This window comes from Protopterus annectens, chromosome 16.part0, assembly GCF_019279795.1.
Source record: "Protopterus annectens isolate FY-2018-M chromosome 16.part0, PAN1.0, whole genome shotgun sequence".
Classification (NCBI taxonomy): Eukaryota; Metazoa; Chordata; order Ceratodontiformes; family Protopteridae; genus Protopterus; species Protopterus annectens.
This window is the reverse complement of record NC_056750.1, coordinates 112,478,965-112,501,396: the sequence shown is the minus strand read 5'-3', so window position 1 is coordinate 112,501,396 and position 22,432 is coordinate 112,478,965. Positions and strand designations below refer to the sequence as shown.

The following is a 22,432-nucleotide window of genomic DNA, read 5'->3' as shown; positions in this document are numbered from 1 at the left end:
GTAGAAGCAGAGGGGGAAAGGCATAGACTGATAGGTTTTTCCAGCTGAAGGATAGGGCATCCACTTTCCATGCTTTTTTGTGATGAGTTCTTGTGCAGAATTTGTCCAACTGATAATTTTGGGGAGAGGCAAATAGATCTATGTCTAGGCTCCCCCATTTCTGTGTTAACATGCTGAAGATTTGTGGATCCAGTTTCCATTTGTGCGGGTCTATAAGATTTCTGCTTAGGTCATCTGCCAGAGTATTTTGCTTTCCTGGCAGGAATTGAGCTTGAAGATGTATTTGGTAAGTCAAGGCTGTGTTCCACAAGGCCATGGCTAGTCTACAAAGGGGGTAGGAATGTGTACCCCCCTGCTTGATTATGTACCACATAACTGTGGTGTTGTCCGTTTTTATCAGTAGTTGTCCTAGATGAAGTAAGTCCTTGAAGGCTGTCAGAGCATTCTGAACAGCTAGCATTTCTTTCTGGTTGACATTTGGGCTCCATTTGCCCTGAATGCATCTCCCTGCCAGGTGGGCCCCCCAAACATAGTCTGATGTGTCTGTAGTTAAGGTTTGGGTGGCAGAGGGTAGAGTGAATGACAGTCCCTTGTTTTGGTGACATGTCTTTGCCCACCAAAGAAACTCCTGTTGTAGGCAGGGAATGAGAGGAATCAATGTTTCCAGACTGTGACAATGTTGACTCCATAAACTTTTTAGGTACCATTGAAGTTTCCTCATATGCAGTCTCGCATATGGAATTAGTAGAATGCAGGATGCCATGAACCCCAAAGCCTGCAGAATTTGTCTTGCAGATAACTGAGTTTTTGTTGCCATTTGTTTGAAGTATGTTGTCAGCTGCCTTTGTCTGGCGTGAGGTAAGCCATCTGGGCAGTTGTACTCAAGCTTGCACCCAGGAATATAGTTATTTGAGAGGGTACCAGTTGTGATTTCTTTTCGTTTATGGTGTACCCTAGGCATGCTAGAAGCCTTTTTACAAATGCCAGATGTTGAAGAAGGGTGTCCTTGTCCTCTGCTTGAAAGAGACAGTCGTCCAGATAACGTTAAATTTGAATGCTTCTTTGTCTGCAGAATGCGATTACTGGTGCCAGGCACTTTGTAAAGACCCTGGGCACAGTAGATAAGCAAAAGGGCAGTGCAGAGAATTGGTAATGCAAAAAACCTGCTTTGAAACGGAGGTATCCTCTGCATGATTCCCTTATTGGGATATGCAGGTATGCCTCTTTTAAGTCTAGAGTTACTAACCAAGCATTCCTGCCTAGCATAGGCAGTAGCTGTTGTAAGGTCAGCATTTTGTATTTTGGAATATCTAGTAACATGTTCAAAATCGATAAGTCCAGTATTGGACACCATGAATTGTTTTTTCTGGGTACCAGGAAAAGTCTTGAATAAAACCCTTGTCCTTTTTCCTTTTCTGGTACCGGCTGAATAGCCCACATATCCATGAGGGACATGACTTGTTTCTGGGCCTCTGCCCACTGGTTTTGTGGCAGATCCGGCCATCCGTTTGGAATTGGCAAAGTATGTAAATGAAATCTGCACCCCTGGGATACTATGTTTAATACCCTCTTGTCCTGGGTAATTAACTGCCAATTCTGAGCATGAAGTGCTAGTTTTCCCCCCAAGGCGGCTGCCAAAAGATAAGTGCTTGGCGATGGTAGAGGAAAGTCATTGAGACTGCTTACTGTAGGGTTGTGCTTTGTTTCCTCCAGATTTGGAGGTGGAGGCACCCCATTGCTTTGACCTGTAAGAACCCTGTGATTGGTATCTGGAGCCTTTTGACGGCCTGGATTTGCCCTGAGTGGCTCTGTCGGACACAGGAAAGGACCAGTTTTTAGTAGGCCAGTGTCTACTGAACCTGGGTGGCTGCACTTGCAAGAAATCTTTTACAGTTTGCATAGACTTAGCTTCGTCTTCCATTTTCTTTAAAGCCTCTTCTGCCTTATTACCAAACAGAGTATCATGCTGCAAAGGGGCATCTAACAATTTAGCTTTAACATGATCAGAAAGATTTTGCTCCTTGAGCCAGGCATGCCTTCTAATTATAGATCCAGTAACAGTGGCCCTACAAGAGGCCTCCAAGGAATAAAAAACACATTGCAAAGTATGCTTTCCAACTTGTTCTGCTGAATGCAATAATTCATGTAACTATTTTCCACACAATCAGAAATCAACATCATTTTCTGTCTCAGTAAGCCCATAACATGCTGTTGATATTTAAGCATATGAAACTGCCAGTTTAAAGCCCTGATTGCCAAGGTTGCAGATGTATAAACCTTCTTACCCCATCTAACCAGCGCCCTGGAATCTCTATCAGAAGGAGTAGGATTCTAGGCTGTACAGGCCTTAACACCCTTGGGACCCTGAGAAATAGTTTCAGGATCAGCAGCAGGATTTTTAAAAAGAAATTTGTGGGAGTCAGGAACCCTGTAATATCTGTCTGGCTTACTAGGAGCCGGAGGCAGGGAATCAGGAGCCATGCTGGATTCCGAGAACACATCAACAATGTCTAATACAGGAGGTATTACCAAAGGCCTATGCTGAGGAAGAAGGAGGAAATCCCTAAGCCTCTTTTTTGATTCAGAGAAGTCCTGACTCTCCCAGTGAAAATGTTCCCTTAAAGTATGCAAAGTCTCTCCAAAAGAGTAACCCTCAGGAGGAGAAGCAGATGGGATGGATTCCTCTGCATCAGAATCCTCATAGGGTGGAATAGAAAATTCCTGATCAGAAGAAATGGAAACCTGATCTGAAGATTCATAATCAGTGCCTTGCCTAGGCCTCTTAGCAGGGGGGGGGGTGGATTGGGACCCCCTGATCAAGGTAATTAAATCCTCAGCCATTTTGATCATCTGCTTTTCAGGCATAGGGGCCTGAGCACGTGGCTCATGCATCATTTTTTTTAGACATAGAAGATGTTTTTGACCTTGTTTTTGAGGCTGGCGTCGGTATGATATAAAAATGTTGAGGCCTGAAAACACCCTCAGAAGCCGGTGCCCACCTAAGGGAGAGACATCCGCGGGTTCAATACTCTTAGAATCTCGCGGCATATCTGACTCCGAAAGGGTCTCAGTAGAGGCCTGCGACTCAAAAGTAGAGGGTATCAGGGGCTGCGAAAGCGCCTCACTAAGTACCGGCAAACGGCTTAGGAGAAGCTTCGTCGGTTTTGGACCTCGGTTTGTCTCTGTCTTTTTCTTTGCGTTTTTTGTAAACTCCAGTAGTCGGACTGCTAACCGATGACATTTAGGATAATTAAATCTTGAACCAAAATATTTAGAAGCAAAAATATACCGACGCTTAACAGTGCGTTGGTTAAATCTAGCACAAAACCGACAGCAAGGCACGTTGTGATCTGGGCCTAGGCAAGGAATACAGTACAAATGAAAATCCTTATGAGGTATTTGCTTCCCACAAGTAATGCAATTATTAACTTTTACTGACATCGGTAAGGAGCAAGAAAAAAAAGTTTTCCCAACGGGGTACTTAGTTTTAGTTTGAAGACTTCGATTCCGAAACTCGAATACGAAAATTTCAGGAGTCTGCCGACCGGCACTTGCGAACTGCTTTGCTTCGGGCACCGCACGGCAAGAAAGACTGAATAAAATGGCGTCGGCTGCATGTTTTACACCCCTGACAACCTGACGTCATGGAAGAGACGACAGCAAATGACGCAGGACCCAAGACTTTGTTATTCAGGCCGACTGAGGGCAACCTGCCAGCAGATTACCCAAATGTAATGACTGCAACAGTGAAACACGAAGAACATCTCCTCCTGATGAGCTTGTTAGATTCTCTATGTTCACTCATGGAAGGGACAAAAAAGGACAGTGTTGTTGAAGTACAGTGACATATTCTGGAGAACCCCATGCCAGTAAGACTAACACTGGGAAGCACACATCAGAGCAGTTACAGAGAATGGGTGTCAAAACAGCCTCCAGAGCACCCCGCCTCACCAAATAAGTGTGCTCTTCTATGCCAGTAACAACCTCAGAACTGATCAGCACTGCAGGGATTATCCAGGTCCGACCAAAAACTGCTACGACTTGGCACTTAGGCTTACCCACTGAAAGTAAGAGGATCACAAAAACAACCCTCTCAGAGTATTCGTTCAATACTGAGGTACAGTCATGTTTTAATTACTGCAAAGTAGCAAACATGTGGGGACATAGCCCCTCCCTTTTCAAAATTGTATTTGAACAGCTAAATAATGACCCCCTACGGAAAACTTTCTGACAATGCAGTCGTATCTCTCATGTATCAGACAGAAATGCTTCTGGGCCTTCCATCACATCAGGAAATCAAATTTTAACAACCTACCATACATTGCTCCCAAAAAGGGTAAAGCTAAAGTTATTCTACCCCAGTGAGGCCTCATAGTTGACCTAGACTTAAAGGACTCAAAACATGGAAATCCTTTAAGCATAGGAAGATTAAAGATGATGGCAGGTGCTAATACCAGTGTGGCAGACTTCCTTGACTATACATGTTTGGCTAACTGTTGGCTAGCCTTGTGTTCCCTTAACCTGGAGCTTTCTGCATCAAACCAGGAGTTCACGTAATAACCAAATTGCTCTGCACCCCTTTTTCAAGCAATAATCTTTCCTTTAGCCATTAACAAGCCCAAATGCTGCAAGACTTAACACCTTGAGGTTTAAATGTCATTTGTGATGTGTAACTGTTTGAAACACAGAAAAAGTTACTGCATCAAAGGTTGTGAACAAAGTTATCAGTGGTGATCCTAAGTTAACAACAACTTTTTTTAAGACACATTTGGAAAGCTTAGAAGCCTTTTCAGCATCCAACACAAGCAACCTCTACATAATGCAACTTCTACAGGAATCAGTTCTGGGAATGGTGTTAAGCTGCTTATGACTAACTCACCAAAAAAAGTCCCCTCACCAATATGTTCACGTTATCTGTTAAATAAGTAGTCCTGAACAGGTATTGTCAGGTCTCCTGTGTGACTGTGATGGCAAAATACTCCCAGAGGACAGAAAAGCTATAGGATCAAATTCCTGGCATGAGCATAGCCCGTTCCTAAAGGCAACTTTAAGAGCTAAGTATTTAAATTCACTACAGATAAAGGTGTTGCATACTTTAGCACAAAACACACTAAAGATATCTATACAAACCAAATGCTAGACATTTGAAAAAGTACAGTTGTGTACACTTAGCATAAATGTAGATGTTTGAGTGTCTTCACTGTTGCAGTCATCACTGTAGGGTTCTTCCTGCCGGCAGGCAGTCCTCGGTCGGCCAGAATCCCAAAGTCTGGGTCCGGCGTCGGCTGTTCAGTCATGCTCCCTGACGTCAGAGCGCTAGGAGTACAAAGCTGCTAGCCGACGCCATGTTCTCCAGTTTTTCTTGCCCCAGATGTCAGGTGCCCAAAAATGAAGGCTAATAGTAAAACAAAGAAACATAGAACAAACCCCATACCCTGAAGCAAATACACCTCAGAAGAAAGGTGAAGCAGGAAACCACACTAATGAAATTATAAGAGGGGTCAGGAGGGAGGGTAACCCAGACTGCAACAGTGAAGACACTCGAACATCTACATTTATGGTAAGTGTACACAACTGTACTATGTTCATCGTGTTTCACTGTTGCAGTCATCACTGTAGGGTTGAATCCCAAAGCTGAGATAAAGGGTGGTGGTTATAGAGTAGAAGGGGCTAGAAGGCCCTGCAAGACTGCAGAAGCAAAGCCTGCCCTAGACTTAGAGTAAAGAGGGAGACTGTAGTCCTTAGAGAAAGTATGCACTGAACTCCAAGTTGCAGCTTCCAAAATATCTTTGGTAGGTACTCCCCTGAGAAAGGCAGCTGAAGTAGCAGCAGCTCTGGTAGAGTGAGTCCTAATTTTTCCTGGGATTTGCTTTCCATGATGAGAGTAACAAAATCTGATTCCATGAGCAATCCATTTAGAAATGGTCTGTTTTGAAATAGCTTTGCCTTGGGAATTTGTTGCATAAGAAACAAACAGTTGCTGTGTTTTCCTGATATCCTTGGTTCTGTCCAGGTAAAAACAAAGTTGCCTGTGTACATCCAAGGAATGCAAGATCCTTTCCCCCTTATTTTGTGGATTAGTGAAAAAAGTTGGCAGATGAATAGTTTGATTTAAAGCCACTTTGGAAACCACTTTCAGCATGAAAGTAGAATTAGTCCTTAAAGACACCCTATCTTGGTGAAAAATAATATAAGGTTCCACAGCCATGAGTGCTTGCAACTCCGAGACTCTCCTGGCTGAAGTCAAAGCCAGCAGGATAGCTGTCTTCCATGATAAATACTTAAGATCAGATGTGGCAGCAGGCTCAAAAGGAGGCAGAGAGTTTTTCCAGAACATAGTTGAGGTCCCAGGCAGATATGGGTGGTGTCCTAGGGGGCCTTAAATTCTTTGCTCCTCTGAGATATTGTTTCAGAAGTGGATGGGAAAAGATTGGAGGATCTGTATTGTAATGTGCAGAGATAGCGGAGGCATGTATTTTTATGAAGGAGAAGGATAAACCCTTATGTAGCATGTCTGTCAGGTAAAGTAAAATCAGTGGGATGTTAGGAATGAGGGGATCCGAATCCTGAGCATGCATCCAGGTGCAAAATCTCTTCCATTTACCTGCATAAGATTTTCTAGTGCTAGGCCGTCTGGCTTCTAAGATGACATCCATGACCTGTTTGGGAAGAAAAGGATTAATCATAGACCCTGAATTCGCCAGGCTGAGGGTTTTGACATGAGAGTGCAGAACCTGGCCTGGTGTTGGGACAAAAGATTTGGAATCTGAGGTAAAATCCAAGGTGGCTCCTGGGATAGATTCATCAGTGTTGAGTTCCAAAATTGACGAGGCCAATGTGGGGCCAGTAAAATCATCATCTTGGGCTTGTCCTGCTTGATCTTTAATAACACCTGTGGAAGAAGAGGTAGTGGCGGAAAGGCATACCCAGAGAGGTTTCTCCAACTGAATGATAGTGCATCCACTTTCCATGCTAGTTTGTGATATGTCCTTATGCAAAAAATCTGTAACTGGTGGTTGAGGGGGGATGCAAATAGATCTATGTCCGGGCAGCCCCAGGCTTCCGTAATCATCTTGAATATTTGGGTGTCTAGCATCCACTCATGTGGGTCTGACAGGTTCCTGCTCAGGCTGTCTGCCAGAATATTTTGTTTCCCTGGCAGAAACTGAGCTTGTAGATCCACTTTGCAAGCTAGAGCTGTATTCCAAAGAGTCATGGCTAGTCAGCAAAGGGGGTAGGAGTGTGAACCCCCTTGCTTGTTTATGTACCACATAACTGTGGTGTTGTCTGTCCGAATCAGTAGTTGTCCTGGTTGTAGAAGATCCCTGAAAGCCAAGAGGGCATTCTGTACAGCTAACATCTCTTTTAAATTGATATGTAGGTGCTTCTGATCCTCTGTCGAAAAACCTTGCAGACCTTTTCCCTGCAAGTGAGATCCCCATGCGTAATCCGAGGCATCCGTGGTTAACACTTGGCTGGCTGGAGGCAGTCTGAAGGCTTTCCCTTTGTTGTGAAGACATGCCATGGTCCACCAATGGAATTCCTTTTGTAGACAAGGCAAGACAGCAATTTGTATGTCTAGAGTGTGGCAATGATGGGACCATACACTTTTTAGGTACCACTGTATTTTTCTCATATGTAGTCTTGCATTTGGTATGAGAAGGATGCAGGAGGCCAAGTATCCCAAAGCCTGCAGGAATTTCCTTGCAGTAAGCCGAGTTATTGATGCCAAGGTTTTGAAAGTTGAAGCCAGCTGCAGTTGCTTTTCGGATGTCAGGAATGCCATCTGGGTTGTTGTGTTTAGAAGAGCACCCAGAAAAGTTATCTGTTGTGTGGGTGTCAAATTTGACTTTTTTATGTTCACAGTGAATCCCAGGTACTTGAGAAGATTTTGAACAAATTCCAGATGCTGGAGTAAGACATCCTTGCTGTCTGCTTGAATAAAGCAGTCGTCCAGATAAGGGTAAATTTGAATTCCCTTGAGTCTGCAATAAGCAACTACTGGTGCCAGGCACTTGGTGAAGACCCTGGGCGCAGTAGACAAGCCAAAGGGCAGCACAGAGAATTGGTAATGTTTCGATCCGGCCTTGAACCTGAGGTATTTTCTGCACTCCTGTCTGATTGGGATGTGTAGGTAAGCCTCCTTTAAATCCAATGTCACCATCCATGCATTCTTGCTCAACATTGGCAGTAGCTGCTGCAGAGTAAGCATCTTGAACTTTGGTATGTCCAGGAAAGTGTTTAAGACTGACAGATCCAGGATGGGTCTCCATGAATTTTGCTTTCTGGGAACTAGAAAGAGCCTTGAGTAAAAACCTTGGCCCGTCTCCGATTGTGGAACCAGTTCTATGGCCCTCATAGCCATGAGGGATCCCACCTGGTTTAATGCCTCTGACCATTGGTGTTTTGGAAGGTCTGGCCATCCGTTTGGTCTTGGCAAGGCATGAAAGTGGAATTTGTAACCTCTTGAAACTACATCCAGAACCCACTTGTCTTGGGTTATGCAAGTCCAATTTTGTTGAAAAAGAGAGTTTTCCTTCTAGAGGGGCTTCCAGGAGAGAAGTTCCTGGAGCCATGCAGGGGAAGTCATTGAGCCTGTTTTCTATAAGATTGAGGTCTGTCCTCTCCACCCCTGGGGGTGGAAGCACTCCACTGCCTAGGTCTGCAAGAGGTCTGTGCTAGGGCCCTCCCTCTGGAGCGCCTGTATCTACCCCTCTGAGGCCTGTCCGAGCTGGGAAAGGACCAATTTTTAGTTGGCCAATTTCTGCTAAATCTTGGGGGCTGAACTCGTAAGAAATCCTTAACTGTTTGCATGGATTTTGCCTTATCCTCCATTTTCTTTATCACCTCTTCAGCCTTAGAGCCAAACAAAACATTATGCTGAACAGGTGCATCCAGTAACTTTGCTTTCACTTGATCAGGTAAGTTTTGTTCCTTTAACCAAGCATGCCTTCTAATGACTGTGCCAGAGGCAGCCACCCTACAAGAAGCCTCCAAGGCATCAAAACCACAGTGTAAACCATGCTTCCCAACTTGTTCAGTGGCATGCATCAAATTGTGTAATTCCTTATTATCTGCACATGCAGTAATGGTACCCAGCTTTTGTTTCATAACAGACAGTAGAAATTGCTGATATTTTAGCATATGAAATTGACAATTTAAAGCCCTAATAGATAAAGTAGCAGATTTGCCCCATCTCTCCAAAGCTCTGGAAACCTTATCTGTCGGAATAGGGTTTTTAGCAGAAGCGGCCTTAACCCCCTTAGGACCCTGAAAAATGGTTTCTGGATCAGCAGTAGGATTTTTGTAAAGGAACTGGTGGGAGTCAGGGACCCTGTAATATCTGTCGGGCTTAGCAGGGGCTGGAGGAAAGGAATCAGGAGTTAAATTAGCCTCAGAAAAGGCATCATCCACAATATCCAGAATAGGAGGAATAGCCAGGGGTCTATGTTGGGGAAGAAGAAGGAAATCCCTAAGCCTTCGCTTAGATTCCGAGTACTCCTGTCCTTTCCATTGAAAATGTTCCCCCATGTCATATAAAGTTTCCCCAAAAGAAAAATCCTCAGGGGGAGAAGTTGATGGAATGGAATTCTCAGCATCAGAGTCCTCATAAGGAGGGGAAGAACATTTCTGTTCAGAGGAAGACACTGAAGAAATAGATGCTTGATCAGAAGATTCATAATCCAATTCTTGCCTTGGCCTTTTGTCTGGAGGGGGATGTGAACCCCTAATCATGGTTAGTAAGCCCTCCGCTAATTTAAGTAGCTGTTTCTGAGATTTGGGTCCCGGATCAGAAGAGGCCTGGGCTGGTGTCTTAGATTTAGGAGTCTTTGCCTTTGCCTTTATAAGAAGCTGTGTAGGCCTGAAAACCCCCCCTCAGAAGCCAGTACCTGCACAGCGGCTCCGGACCCATCCGAGGGAGCACTGTCCGAAGGTCCTGCAACTGGAGTGCTCAAAGGCTTAGTTGGCTCCTCATGGGAGTCTGTTTCGGCAATCAGTTCTGAAATGGCTGACGTCAGGGGCTGCGAAAGCGCCTCACTGACGGCCGAACCTGTAGCTGGCTCTGCTTGTAAAACGTCGTCTGATTTGGACCTTGGAGGCCTGTCCTTATCCTTGCGTCATTTGTGAACTCCGGTAGTCAGAAGTGTGTCTGACGACATTTTATAATTAAATTGCCTACCAAAGTAGTGAAAAGCAAAATCGTACCTTTGCTTAATCGTACGCTGGTTAAATCTAGCACAAAACCGACAACTAGCTACGTTGTGGTCAGGGCCTAAACAAGGAATACAGTAAGAATGGAAATCCTTATGCGGTATTTGCTTCCCACAAGAAATACAATTATTAACTTTTTCTGACATCGGACTGGAGCAAGAAAAAAAAGTTTCCCCAACGGGGTACTTAGCTTTGAGAAGAAGAAAGTCTTTGGACTGAAGCACGAAAAAATATCATGAGTCAGTCGACCGGCACTTGCGAACTGCTTTCACCGCATGGCAAGAAAGACTGGAGAACATGGCGTCGGCTGGCAGCTTTGTACTCCTAACGCTGTGACGTCAGGGAGCATGACTGAACAGCCGACATCGGACCCAGACTTTGGGATTCTGTCCGACCGAGGACTGCCTGCCGGCAGGAAGAACCCTACAGTGATGACTGCAACAGTGAAACACGATGAACATCATTAGGCACAAGCCAGGTTTCTATGGTCAGTAGAGGACAAAATATAGAGATATGGAGGCTGGCATTTTGCATAAAAAGTGAGCAAGATCATTCCCTTTAACTTCGAAGCAGGATTCTGGATGCTGACAATATAAAACTTCATGCACTGGATGAAAGGATGCAGGTCATCTTGTGTGAGAGCAAAGTCTTCTTCTGAACTTAGCCAATAAAGGTCGTGGGAAGGAAACCCTACAGCTTGTGTGCAGATTCCAAAGCGTGTATGTGCTTAAAAGATCCAAAATGCATCCACAAATGATTACATAAGACACAAAAAAAGAAGCAGAACCAAGTCATGAAATCGTTTTTCCAAGATGAAAGGCAGTACAGATCACAAGGACAGAAAAGCACTAGCTGACTTCTCTAGAAGCAGTGTACTAGGACAGAAAAAAAAAGACAATTATGAAGAAAACAACAAAGATTAATTATTCTTGTTTGGTAAAAGCACACACTCATGAATCATTTAGTCAGTAGGTTTCATTATGTACAGCCACACTTTTCTCACCCTGGCTGTCCCAGTTCTGTGAAGCACTTCACCTGTTATAATCCATCAATCCCTTTTCTCAAGGACCAAGAAGCGAGAACTGCAAGGACAACGTTCACTATTTGGCAAAGAAATGTGTGTATGGGGGAAAGTACAGCTGTGTTAGGTACATGCATATTTTCATTTACATCCACTGTTGCACTCATTAGTTGTAAGATATCCTGCCCACAGGTATCTAGACAGCTGTTCTGACTTCCAAGAGCTGTAGCTTTCTCAAAGGGTTTGGCTGACTCCCTCCCACTGCCAGTTGGATAACACCCTCTAAATGACTTGCACCTTTTTACATTTGTTACTGCTATTCTCCTTATGGCACACCAGCTCCAGGACATGTTAAAGCCTATTCCACCAAGACCAGGGCCAGCAACCACAGCATTTGTCAGGGGATCAGCACCTAGTCATAGGACATTACTAGGCTAATAGCCCTAGAGCCTTTTTAAGTCTAGCCATTCATGCCCCAATTTTCCCAATTATCAATACCCATGGGCTAGAATGGTATATGCCTGTGCCTTATGGATTCTACAAACTGCCCTTGTTCATAAGGGCCACAGGCGACTACCTTAGAAACTGCCACCTGGTCCTCCGTAAATACCTTTCAAGACATTATAACCTAGGTATGGCATCTACAGCTAGGACAGAGTTTCCATCTTACTTTATTTTACTTTGAATTTGTTAACTGGAGTACAGTACTGACCCACTGGACATCTTTCAGTCTCTACTATTCTGCAGGGCCCGCTACCCTGAATTTTCCTTTTCTTTCACTTACCAACTGCAATCATGCTCTGGGAGTCATCCCACAATTAATGACTGCAACACTGAATGGTACGTGAACATTGTATATTTGTGCTACGAACTTGCTATAAATACAGCTGAATGCATTCACTGTTGTATCTGATGTTACCTCCCACCCTTCCCCTCTGCTTTTTCCACAGACCTGGGGTTGATGTGGCTACTCACGTCACCATTCATCTTCCATCTTATCTACTTACTAATCTCCCATCCCTCCTTGATTTTGCTACACTTCTCAGAGAAGGAGACTGAGATCTCTAAAGTGAACCTATGGCACTTGGAGAGGGATGCTCCTTCCTGGTCCACTCAAGCTCTCACTCTGGAGTTTTCTCTTCTGCTCCTGACAATGAAAGAAAAAAAATCTGAAGATGGCATTGGTTTATGCCCTTCAAACCACTAACATCCTAATATGGCAGTGAGACTGACTCAGCTAAGGTCTTGGGCGGAGGTACAGCTTTGGAAGTCAGGCCAACCATCTGCCTATCAGCATGCAGGATATGCCACACTGATGACTGCAATAGCAGGCACTGCAAAGAACATCCCTAGTTAGACCCAACCAAACTTTGTGATCTGCCCACACAAGGTTCTCCAGTTTCACCCTTAAACACTGCTGTGTACCCCAAATGCAAAAATAAAACATGCCTGCCTTATTTCAGTGATTTTGTTGTCTTCTATTTCCAAGCTCAACTAAGGGCCAGCTAGGAGAGCAGCAATTTCCACACACTTCAACCAGAGGAGTGAAGCTGCCTATACTGCTCAAACCATCTTTCACGACTGACCTTCGAATATCCAGACCAATATGGGTCATCAGCAAGCATGATCAAGAAACACAGTCCGTACACCAGTTTCAAAAATTGTTAAACCAAAGCCATGCATAAACTACAATGTAAGAGATATCCTACATGCACTCCTTATTCACACTCCACAACACCTGTGAATACAGTGAGAATGTTAGAGACACTGGAGCTAGAAAATACAGCTGAACAAAGCCATTTAGTCACACACAGTTTTCAGCAATGCCAGTTCTTATCTAACAGACAATCACAAGATGACAAATGCCATCTTTCACAGACATGGCCAGTCCTGAGTTATCAAAACTGACTGTGCTATGTGTAGGGGCACAGATGAAATATTTTTCTTTATCATAAGAGCTATTTACTTTAGAAAAACTCTTTGGGTAATCAGTCAAAGCCCAGCCCATAAATCATGCTACAATGACCTTCCCTACATCACTCTTCAATTACCTCTCTGTGTGCCTTCATCTCCATTTCTGTGGTAAGAAGACTGGAGACAAGACTGAATTCAATTATTTGCATCAATTAAAATAGGTTTTATAAGCACTGTACCCAGAGCTTGAGGGCCACTCACACCAAGAGGTGCCATCTTTGATGTCCATCTGAACAGCTTGCTTAGCCTGGTTGACACTCTCAAATACATTCTTGGAATAATCCTCTCCTTGGTCTCGCAGCTGTCGCAGCACCATTGACAGATTCCGCAATGACACTTTGTTCTTGCACTAAAAAAAAGAAAAAAAAGTGTATACTTTTAAGCAATAAAATGTCTCCAGTTGCAAAAAAAGTGCATGCAATGAAACTGCTGTCTTCTGGAATAAATTACATGTAGCTCTGAAGAATAACCTTCAGGCAATTACATCACAGTTTTAAGAAAACCAAAAAACAGCAAACATTTTCATCTTACAAAAGCAGAGTTAAAGAAGAGAGGTGTACTGTATGCTTAGTGCCTGCTACCGGGCACCCCCCCCCAAGTATTGTAATCTCAGTGGTATACATGTGGTGGAAACCTCAGATCTAAACCTCCAGTAAAGTATTTCCTTAATTTACAATACATGATATTAAAGTTATGTGCTCGCTATAACTATGCATCTGTGTTTTCCACTTTCATTCTTCCTCAATGTATGGGGGTATCAGATCCACCCTTTTATCCGACTCCGATGGAAACACTAGATTTCGGATCCAACTCTTGAGCTCCTCCCTCTACTCAATGGCCCACTCAATTAGTAAGATCTCAGATCAAGTTTGCTACCTTATGGAACTGAAGACAGAGCAGGAAGAAAAGAACAGCAAGCCGGGCTCAAACCTGGAGAAACCTTTCCCCAATATCCAGCAGGTCACTCCAAACGTTACAAGGAAGGGGGAAGGAGGGTGGGGAGTTGAAGACTGAAAATGGACAACACAAATGCATAGTCATGGTGAGTACATAACTTTAATATCTGATGTCCTTTTCATCGTTTCTCAGTTTATGAGACAGAGTCTCCAGCTACATGAATCTTGGGTGGTCCTCATGGAAGGATATCTCAGAGAACTGCTAAACCAAAAGCATCTCTGCTTCTACAGGTCAAATTTAGTTTGTAATGAGCAATAAAAGTAGGAGCATTAGATCAAGTAGCTGCTCCATTACTGTCATCAATGGAGACCAGAAAGCAGAAGAAGATGCCATGGACCTAGTAGAATGTGTTTTAAGCTTTGACAGGGAAAGATCTTATTGAGTCTATACAAAAGAAATGCAATTAGTAATCCATTTGGCCAGGGTAACTTTAGAAACTGGTGATCCCAGTCTGTTGGGTAAGAAAGAGGCAAACAGTTGGTATGATTTCCTGAAATCTTTTGTCCTGTGTAGATAAAAGCATAAGCTGTCTATAGGCATCTAAAAGATGTAGCATGTACTCTCTCTTATTTGAAAAATTAGGGAAGAAAACATGCAACTGAACTGTTTGAGATTCGACTCAGAGGCTACTTTTGATAAGAAGGAAGGGTTGGCTCGTAAAGTAACTGTCTTTGTGAAAAACAATGTGAGGGGATTTAGATGATAGGGTCTGGAGTTCTGAAATTCTCCTCTCAGGTGTAATTGCTACTAGAAAAGCTGGTTTTCTAACAAACATTTTAAGCCAGTTTTGCCTAAAGGCTCAAAAAGGATGTAGAGTCAACCCTTGAAGTATAACTGTCAAATCCCAACTGGGGACCTAAGTAAAAGTGCCTTTTAGAAAGGCCTTTCACAACTTGGAAGAAGCCAGTGAAAAAGCTTTTTCTCCCAAATGGAAATTTGATACGGTTTCTAATTATACTTTGACTGTAGAAAAACTAGCACCTTCCTGAAAAATGGGGGCTAGGAATTCTAGAACCGAAAAAATATGAGCAGTGACAGGGTTAACTGAAGTGCCCAAATTGAAAATCTTTTCCATTTACTCCTGTAGATTTTTCTTGTAGAAGTTTTCTGTGAAGATAGAAGTATTTGTCTTACTAGGGAGACAGCCTGGGCTGTACAGCTATCAATGGAATTGGAGAAACCATGCGGTAAGTTTGAGGCCTGTAACATTGGGATGCTGTACCCCCAAGGGATGCAACAGAAAGTCTGAAATGGGGTCCAGTATCCATGGAGGATATCATAGATGAAACCAAAAAAAGGGGAACCACACTAGGTGAGGCCAAAAGGGGGTAGTGAGGATAAGTGAGCTCTTCAACTGAATGGCTTTCTGTAAGAATTTTGGAATCAGAGGTAATGAGGGATAAGCATAAAGTTGACTGGAGGGCCAAACGTGGACTAGAGCATCTCTCCATGACTCCTCCTGAAGGAGACTGGGGCAAAGAACCAGCTGCACTTGTGGGGAGATGCAAACAGGCTGCAGCAAGGTTGGTTCCAATGGCAGACAATCCCCCCACAATCGATTGATTGAGAGACCACTTGTGAGGCATCAGACTAGACCTGCTGAGTTTGTTTGCTAGTGGCTTGGTATAAAAAAGCAGTTGTAGGAGATCACCCACTGCCACACACACTCAATGCCTCGCAACAAAGGGGGGGTAAAGATTGGGTTCCCCCCTGTTTGTTAATGTACCAGACTCATAGACATGTTGTAGGTTTGTATCGCAATAATCCCTACAGGGGAAACATCTTGAAAGGCCTGCAATGCTAGTAGGAATGCTCTCATCTGTAGAACACTGATATGAGAATTGGTCTCTTGGGGAGACCATGTGACTTGGACTGCCCATCCCACGAAATGACCCCCACCCCAACTGGGAGGCATCTGTGGTTACTGTGGCTATTGGGGAAGACCGAATAAAAAGACGACCTAGGTAAACTTTGTCAGACTGCATCCCCCAACAAAGAGGAGTACTTCGCAAACAGTCAGAGAATTGTACTATAAAATAGTTTTCCATTTAATGGTTTTCAATGTTTTAAGTCAAAAAAAACAGATAGGGCTCACCACGGCTAATAAAAACTCTTTTATTAACGCAGTGCAAGTAAGCGCCTTCGCGTCCTCTCAACGCTTCATCAGACTTTTCAATGTTTTATTTTGTTTCCTGCATATGTAACTGGCCGAGTCTGCATGACTCCTCAGGTGTTCTCATTATCTAGTTAAATGGTTATTCCACCTACAGATGTTGCTGTTGCCTGTACCTCTTCTCTCTCCACTCCTCATTACTAGTTCTTTTCCTAACAGACCACCCTTCTTTCTTTTTAATTTATAGCTTCCCCACGCTACCAGCCAGTGGTTCAGTGCCTTTACCCCCATGGATGCAGAGCCTTGCTAGCGACCATGACAGGGTCCCATCACACTCAAACCAAGAAGCATCCTGCAAAAGTATTACATCAAGAAGCATCCTGCAAAATATAAAAAAAAAAAACAAAAAAAAAACAAAGTACGTTTTCAACTTGAGGACTGACCATGTTTGTTCTTCTTTCAGCTTTTCCCGGGTAGGGGTCGCCACAGCGGAACTCCAGCCCGCTAATGATTGGCAGTAGATTTTTTACAGTGCCGAGGTGCCAGCTTGATGCCCAACCTTCAATGAAGGCACGCTCATTCACGCATGTCTTTCGAACACCACTCGACCATGGGGAGGACATGCAGACTCCACTCAGAAGGCGCTCCAGCCGAGAATCGAACGGGAGAACCTCTTGCTGGAAGGAGACAATGCTACCGCTGCACCACCGCGGCTTACGTTTCTCTGAAATACCACAGTACATACTTAGTTGTACTCCATCAGGGACATCAACAGCTTTAACTCCCCCATCATATAATAGTCCTTATGTTTAGTGTTACTTTTAAATTTTCATTTCTTTCCTACAGATCCCATTTCCTGGTCCTAACAGCTGAACTCCCCCTTCTGCCTACTTCCCACTAACACTCTTCTTTCAGTATCAAACTCTGTACCAAGAGCTTTAATATTTACAATATGTACACCTTTGGTAAGAGCCAGAGTATCGAAATTTTTGAGCAGTGATACGCACTTTTTCCTCTGTGTTGATCTGTATGACAAAGTTTACTTTGACCTTCAGCGACTACAGTTAAGTATAGTCAGCTTACCCAATTAGGACTTTACAATCCTACCTCTCTGAATTGTGTTTATTTGGCAGAAAGTTTTAGACAATTGCATGCATGCTGAGGACTGGTACAAGCCCACTCCGTTCACCCTCGCTCTGCTCTGGCTCATTCCTCTCCCCTACCCTACCCCCAATTTCCACCCACTCCCTATTTCATTACATTTATACTTCCTCTAACCACTCCAATTATCCCACACCAATAAGATCGCCAAATACAATTAGCTCTCCAATGACCCCACCCATTCTCTACTCCCTCCTACCTAACCCTATCTGTGCACAATGACGTCCTCTACCAATTACTCCCTACAACGTAACATTCTTAGTTTTCCCAATTATCTACACTGCTTTTCTAGTCCTGCTAATTCAAACTACCTCCACATATACCCCCTCATATACATCACCACCATCATCCTCCACCCAAACCTTTAGCACAGTTAGTTGCTCTAATATCTCACCCTCATTATTTGTATGCTGCACCCCCAATACAGCCAAATTAAAAGTTTCCCCCACCAGCAGCAAACTCAAATGATTTCTTTTGCATCTCCCTAAACCCCTTTCAAAAAGCCACCAACAAATACTATTATTCACCTCCTCTGCACCTTAACATAATGTGGAGATGTTCATCTCATTCCTGGTCCAAATAACCCTCCAATACCCACCCTAGCTCCAAAAAAGTAACATCTTCATCGAACAATAAACATGCAGTATTTGTAACAAAATTACTGAATTTCAGGCCTGACTAACTACTCACACCCCAGACACTGTAGCAGTAAAGTACAGTTGTGTACACTTACCAAAAATGTAGATGTTCGAGTGTATTCACTGTCACAGTCATCACATTTAGGTTATCTGCCTGCAGGTAGCACTCAGCTGGCCTGAATACCAGAGTCTTCAGCTTTCTGCGTTTGATGCGGTCACTTCTTCCATGATGTCAGGTCGTCAGGGGTATAAAACATGCAGCCGATGCCATTACATCAGTTTTTCTTGCCCCAGATGTCAGGTGCCCCCACAATAGGAAGCAATTAATATGGTATGGTACACCCCCATCAAAAAGCAAATACATATGAAAAAATATATACCAAACAAGAAGGAAAGGTAGAGCCAAGAGATGTCAGGGGGTTGGAGGGAGGGTAACTAGGACTGCAACAGTGAATACACTCGACCATCTACATTTATGGTAAGTGTACACAACTGGACTTATGTTCTTCGTGTTTCACTGTTGCAGTCATCACATTTGGGTTGATTCCCAAAGCTAAGGAAGGGAGGAGGTAGTTCAAGAGCATTAGGGCCAGCTATTAAGCCCTGCAAGACTGCTGTGGCAAATCCAGCTCAGAATTTAGAAAAGATAGGCTAATGGTAATGCTTGGTGAAGGTATATACAGAGCTCCAGGTAGCAGCTTCCAGGATGTCCCTGGTAGGGACTCCTCTGAGAAATGCCATAGAGGTAGATGCAGCCCTGGTGGAATGTGATCTTATCCCCTGTGGGATAGGTTTTCCACGGTGACTGTAGCAGAAATTAATGCAATGGGCTATCTATTTGGGAATGGTTTGCTCTGAAATGGCCTTCCCCTCTGCCCCTGCAGCAAAGCCAACTAGCAGTTGCTCATTTTCTGAGAGTCGTAGCCTGTCCAAATAGAATCTAATTTGTCTCTGATATTTAGGCCGGCTGAGGGCTACCTGCAGGGTCGATATTATATCCTCGAATGCTTAAAAAAGCGAACGCTGACTGATTGAACTTATTTTCGTGAAACTGCAAAATATCGAAGCATAAATTTTTTCCTAGGGAAAGAATTTGGTTGTCTGTTTCTGTTGCTTCGGTATTTTCAGTGTTATGATGGAAAGTTACCGGTCAGATTCAGGCACGTGTGCGATTGTGTGGATGTGAGTGTTAGGGTGATTTAGGTGAGTTAGGGTTAGGGCTCGGGTTAGGTGTGTGTGCGATTGAATGGACATGAGGGTTAGGGCAGATTTAAGTGAGTTAGGGTTAGGGAGCGGGTGAGGTGAGTGTGCAATAGTGACGGACCTTAGGGTTAGGGTTTGGGTTAAGGTAAGTGGGTAGTTACTGGTGTGTGCATAGTTTAGTGTAGGGTTAGGTATCAGATTTTAGGTGTATGTGTATGGATTTCTGTTTGCTTGGTGTGCTTGTGTTGTGTGTATGTGTTTTGGATCAGCGATTTTTTCCCTGGGAAAAAAAATCGCTGATCTGACAGTTCAAGATTGTAAGCTTTCGCTTAAATTAGGTCGATCAATCAGTGTTCACTTTTTTAAGCATTCAATGATATAATATAGACCCTACCTGCAGGCAGATAACCCAAATGTGATAACTACAACAGTGAAACCCGAAGAACATCTGAGATATGGCTAAAACCACACATTGCTGACAGTAAAATTCTTCCACCACAATATAATATCATTCGCTCTGACAGACTTCACAAAAAGGCTGGGGATTAGCATTAATTTATCAAAATTCCCTAACAATTACAACTTACCCCAAACCAGTCCCTTCCTTTGGTAACTGAATTTTTTTATAGGTTCATAGGTAGGTACTAGGCTATCGGCCGAAGGGCCTAAGTAAGCCTAACCAACAAGGTTCCCTGGCTTACCCCACTCAAGAAAGTTATTTTCCTGTGCCCCTGTCGAGCAAAGCCACAGAAGTAATCCCTGGGGTGTATTTCCTATTTCCCATCCACTCATCAAGACTTAGAGGGGTAGCTTATTCCAGAGTATGGGAAGCCTCTGGGACAGGTATCTATCCCTCCAGCAGGTCCTGTTTATTGTGGTGACAAGGTTTAGGTCCCTTGAGTGTGTAGCTCGGAGGGATTGGGATTTTTTTTTAGGTGTAGCATGTTCAACAACTCTGGGTTTGACATAGCTTTAAATGTTAGGCAAAGATCACCTCGGACTAGGCAATATACTATGGAGTAAAGCTGGAGTTTTTTGAGACTGTCAGTGTAGGGCATCTGTTTGAGGCCAGTAATCCTCTTTGTGAGGTACTTCTGTGGCCTTTCCAGCTGCTGCAGATGTCTTGTGAGGTACATTTCAAAAGGGACATTGTACTCTATAATGGGTCTAATGAGTGTCGAGTAGAGGGGAACAATGACCTCTTTTTTCCTGGATGAGAACCCTTTTGTGATGAGGTGTGCCACGTAGAAGGATTACATGACTACTGTGGTGATGTGATTATCAAAGGAGAGACTACTGTCCACCTGGGTCCCAGGGTCTCTTATCACACATTCGGCATTAAGTAGACCAGGGCCGGCCTTAACGGAAACGGCACCCTAGGCGAAGTACTGCTCTGGCGCCCCTTAAGCCCCACCCACACTGAACACAAGGAACGCCCCTATTTCAGCTACGCCCACAGATAGGTCACATGGACCCACAAAACACTCCAATATATAAACAAAACATATCCCATAATAAAATGCAGTCCTTTTAAACTCCATACAACTGGTGCACCTACAGATATGATCAGAAATGATGGGAAGATATTTAATGTGATATTCGATAAGAAGTTTACATGATTACAAATAGCATAAGTATAGGGCCAGATTCCAAAAGAGTTGCTCTCAGTGTAAGTCTGCTTTGATCTCAAAGGACTTGCTGTTAGTTTAAGTGACCTACTTCAGTGTAAAGCCTATCTATAAGCAGGCTTATACCAGGGGCCATATTCCAAAACACTTACTACTCAGCCAAGCTCCTCGTGGTCCTGCAGAGTGGTGCTAGCAGCAGAGAGGCTAAAAGAGCGACTGCTTATCTGATAAAAGTGTTTTTTTCCTGCTACTTCCTGGGCGACTGTCCGATCTAGCTAAATAGCAAGTATTTCTGCTTCTTTAACTGTTTTAAACTGTTTAAAGTTGTTTTTTCACCTGCACTTTTAAAGTTTGTCCTGTTTGTTGCATTTACCTGTTGAGGCTACACACTCAAGTGCGCTAGCCTGTGTTACATATTTATTGCATTTTCCTGCAGTTTATTTGCAAAAAAAGAAAAAAAAAAACAAAAAATTATCCTTGTTTCCCGCCTTTCCTGACCTAGAGTAGTCCAAATACAGGCTTTGCTGTATTCTGGACTTTTGGAAAAGTTCCTGTGTTGCCCATTTCCTTTCTTGGATAAAAAGAGGCTTCTTTGTTCACCAGTGGGAGTGGGGAGCTTAGAGCAGCCTATCTATCCCTGGAGGAGTGTTCCCAGCACAAGAATCTGGTAGTTTATTGGCCGTTTTGGGCCAATTCCTAGCTCTTTCAAGTCCCCCTGTATAAAACCCGCTTTAGCTCGGCTTTGCGCGATTTTGCGCATAGCGCAGCATCAGGCAGCACCGCTTAATTGGGTTTAAACCATTCTCAGCTCTACAAAGTCTGCTCTTCACTTTTTCCCTTACACCCTATTCCTACTCTAAAGCCTGACACTTGCTCACTAAAGCAATTATACAAGTCAACACTAAAAAATTAAAAGCACTACACCCTCACAAACTCTCCTTGAGTACCTTACTCCCCATTGGCCCTTTTTTCAATTTTAAAGGAGTTCCCTGTGCTATCCTAGCATTTCCAAAGGTCAGTTGGCAGTCTCCTCTCCGGTCCAGCTGGCGAATCTTGAGGCAATGTTACAACTGCCTCATGTACACAGACAACCCTCTCCTCCTCACAACAAGTTCCAACATATGTGAGAGATGCAACCATACAGCCAAACTGGAGGCTAAGCTCTCTCAACTCAGTACTGGCGTAACCAGTCAGGAGGAGACGGCATCCACACTCACTACAATTCCAGTCTCACATAGACCTACCACGACAGCAAACCAAACACAAACACACAAAAACATACTTTGAGGCTCTAAATAAAAATCTGCCTAAGCAGCAGAGACTGCCAAAGCAGACACCCAAGCAACCACTACCCCAAAACAAAACACGTGCAACACATAATTCATAAAGCCAGTGTGCCGAACATCATAGACCTTAAGGCTAAACAACACACCCGATACACTTGTAATAGGTGATTCTATCGTCAGGCACACTGACGTCCCACTCACCAGGCTGAACAAGGAGAAGGTCATAGTGAGCTGCCTGT

The 22,432-nt window shown here is 43.7% G+C and overlaps 1 protein-coding gene across 1 annotated transcript in view; it reads right to left on the bottom strand.

The window, feature by feature from the left end:
- TTC5 (tetratricopeptide repeat domain 5) overlaps positions 1–22,432 on the bottom strand; it is an 852,502-nt gene that overhangs the window by 629,596 nt on the left and 200,474 nt on the right. Inside the window, exon 4 of the mRNA XM_044058462.1 lies at positions 13,409–13,556. Coding sequence (XP_043914397.1) covers positions 13,409–13,556 — 148 coding nt within the window. The remainder of the gene's footprint in view (positions 1–13,408; positions 13,557–22,432) is intronic.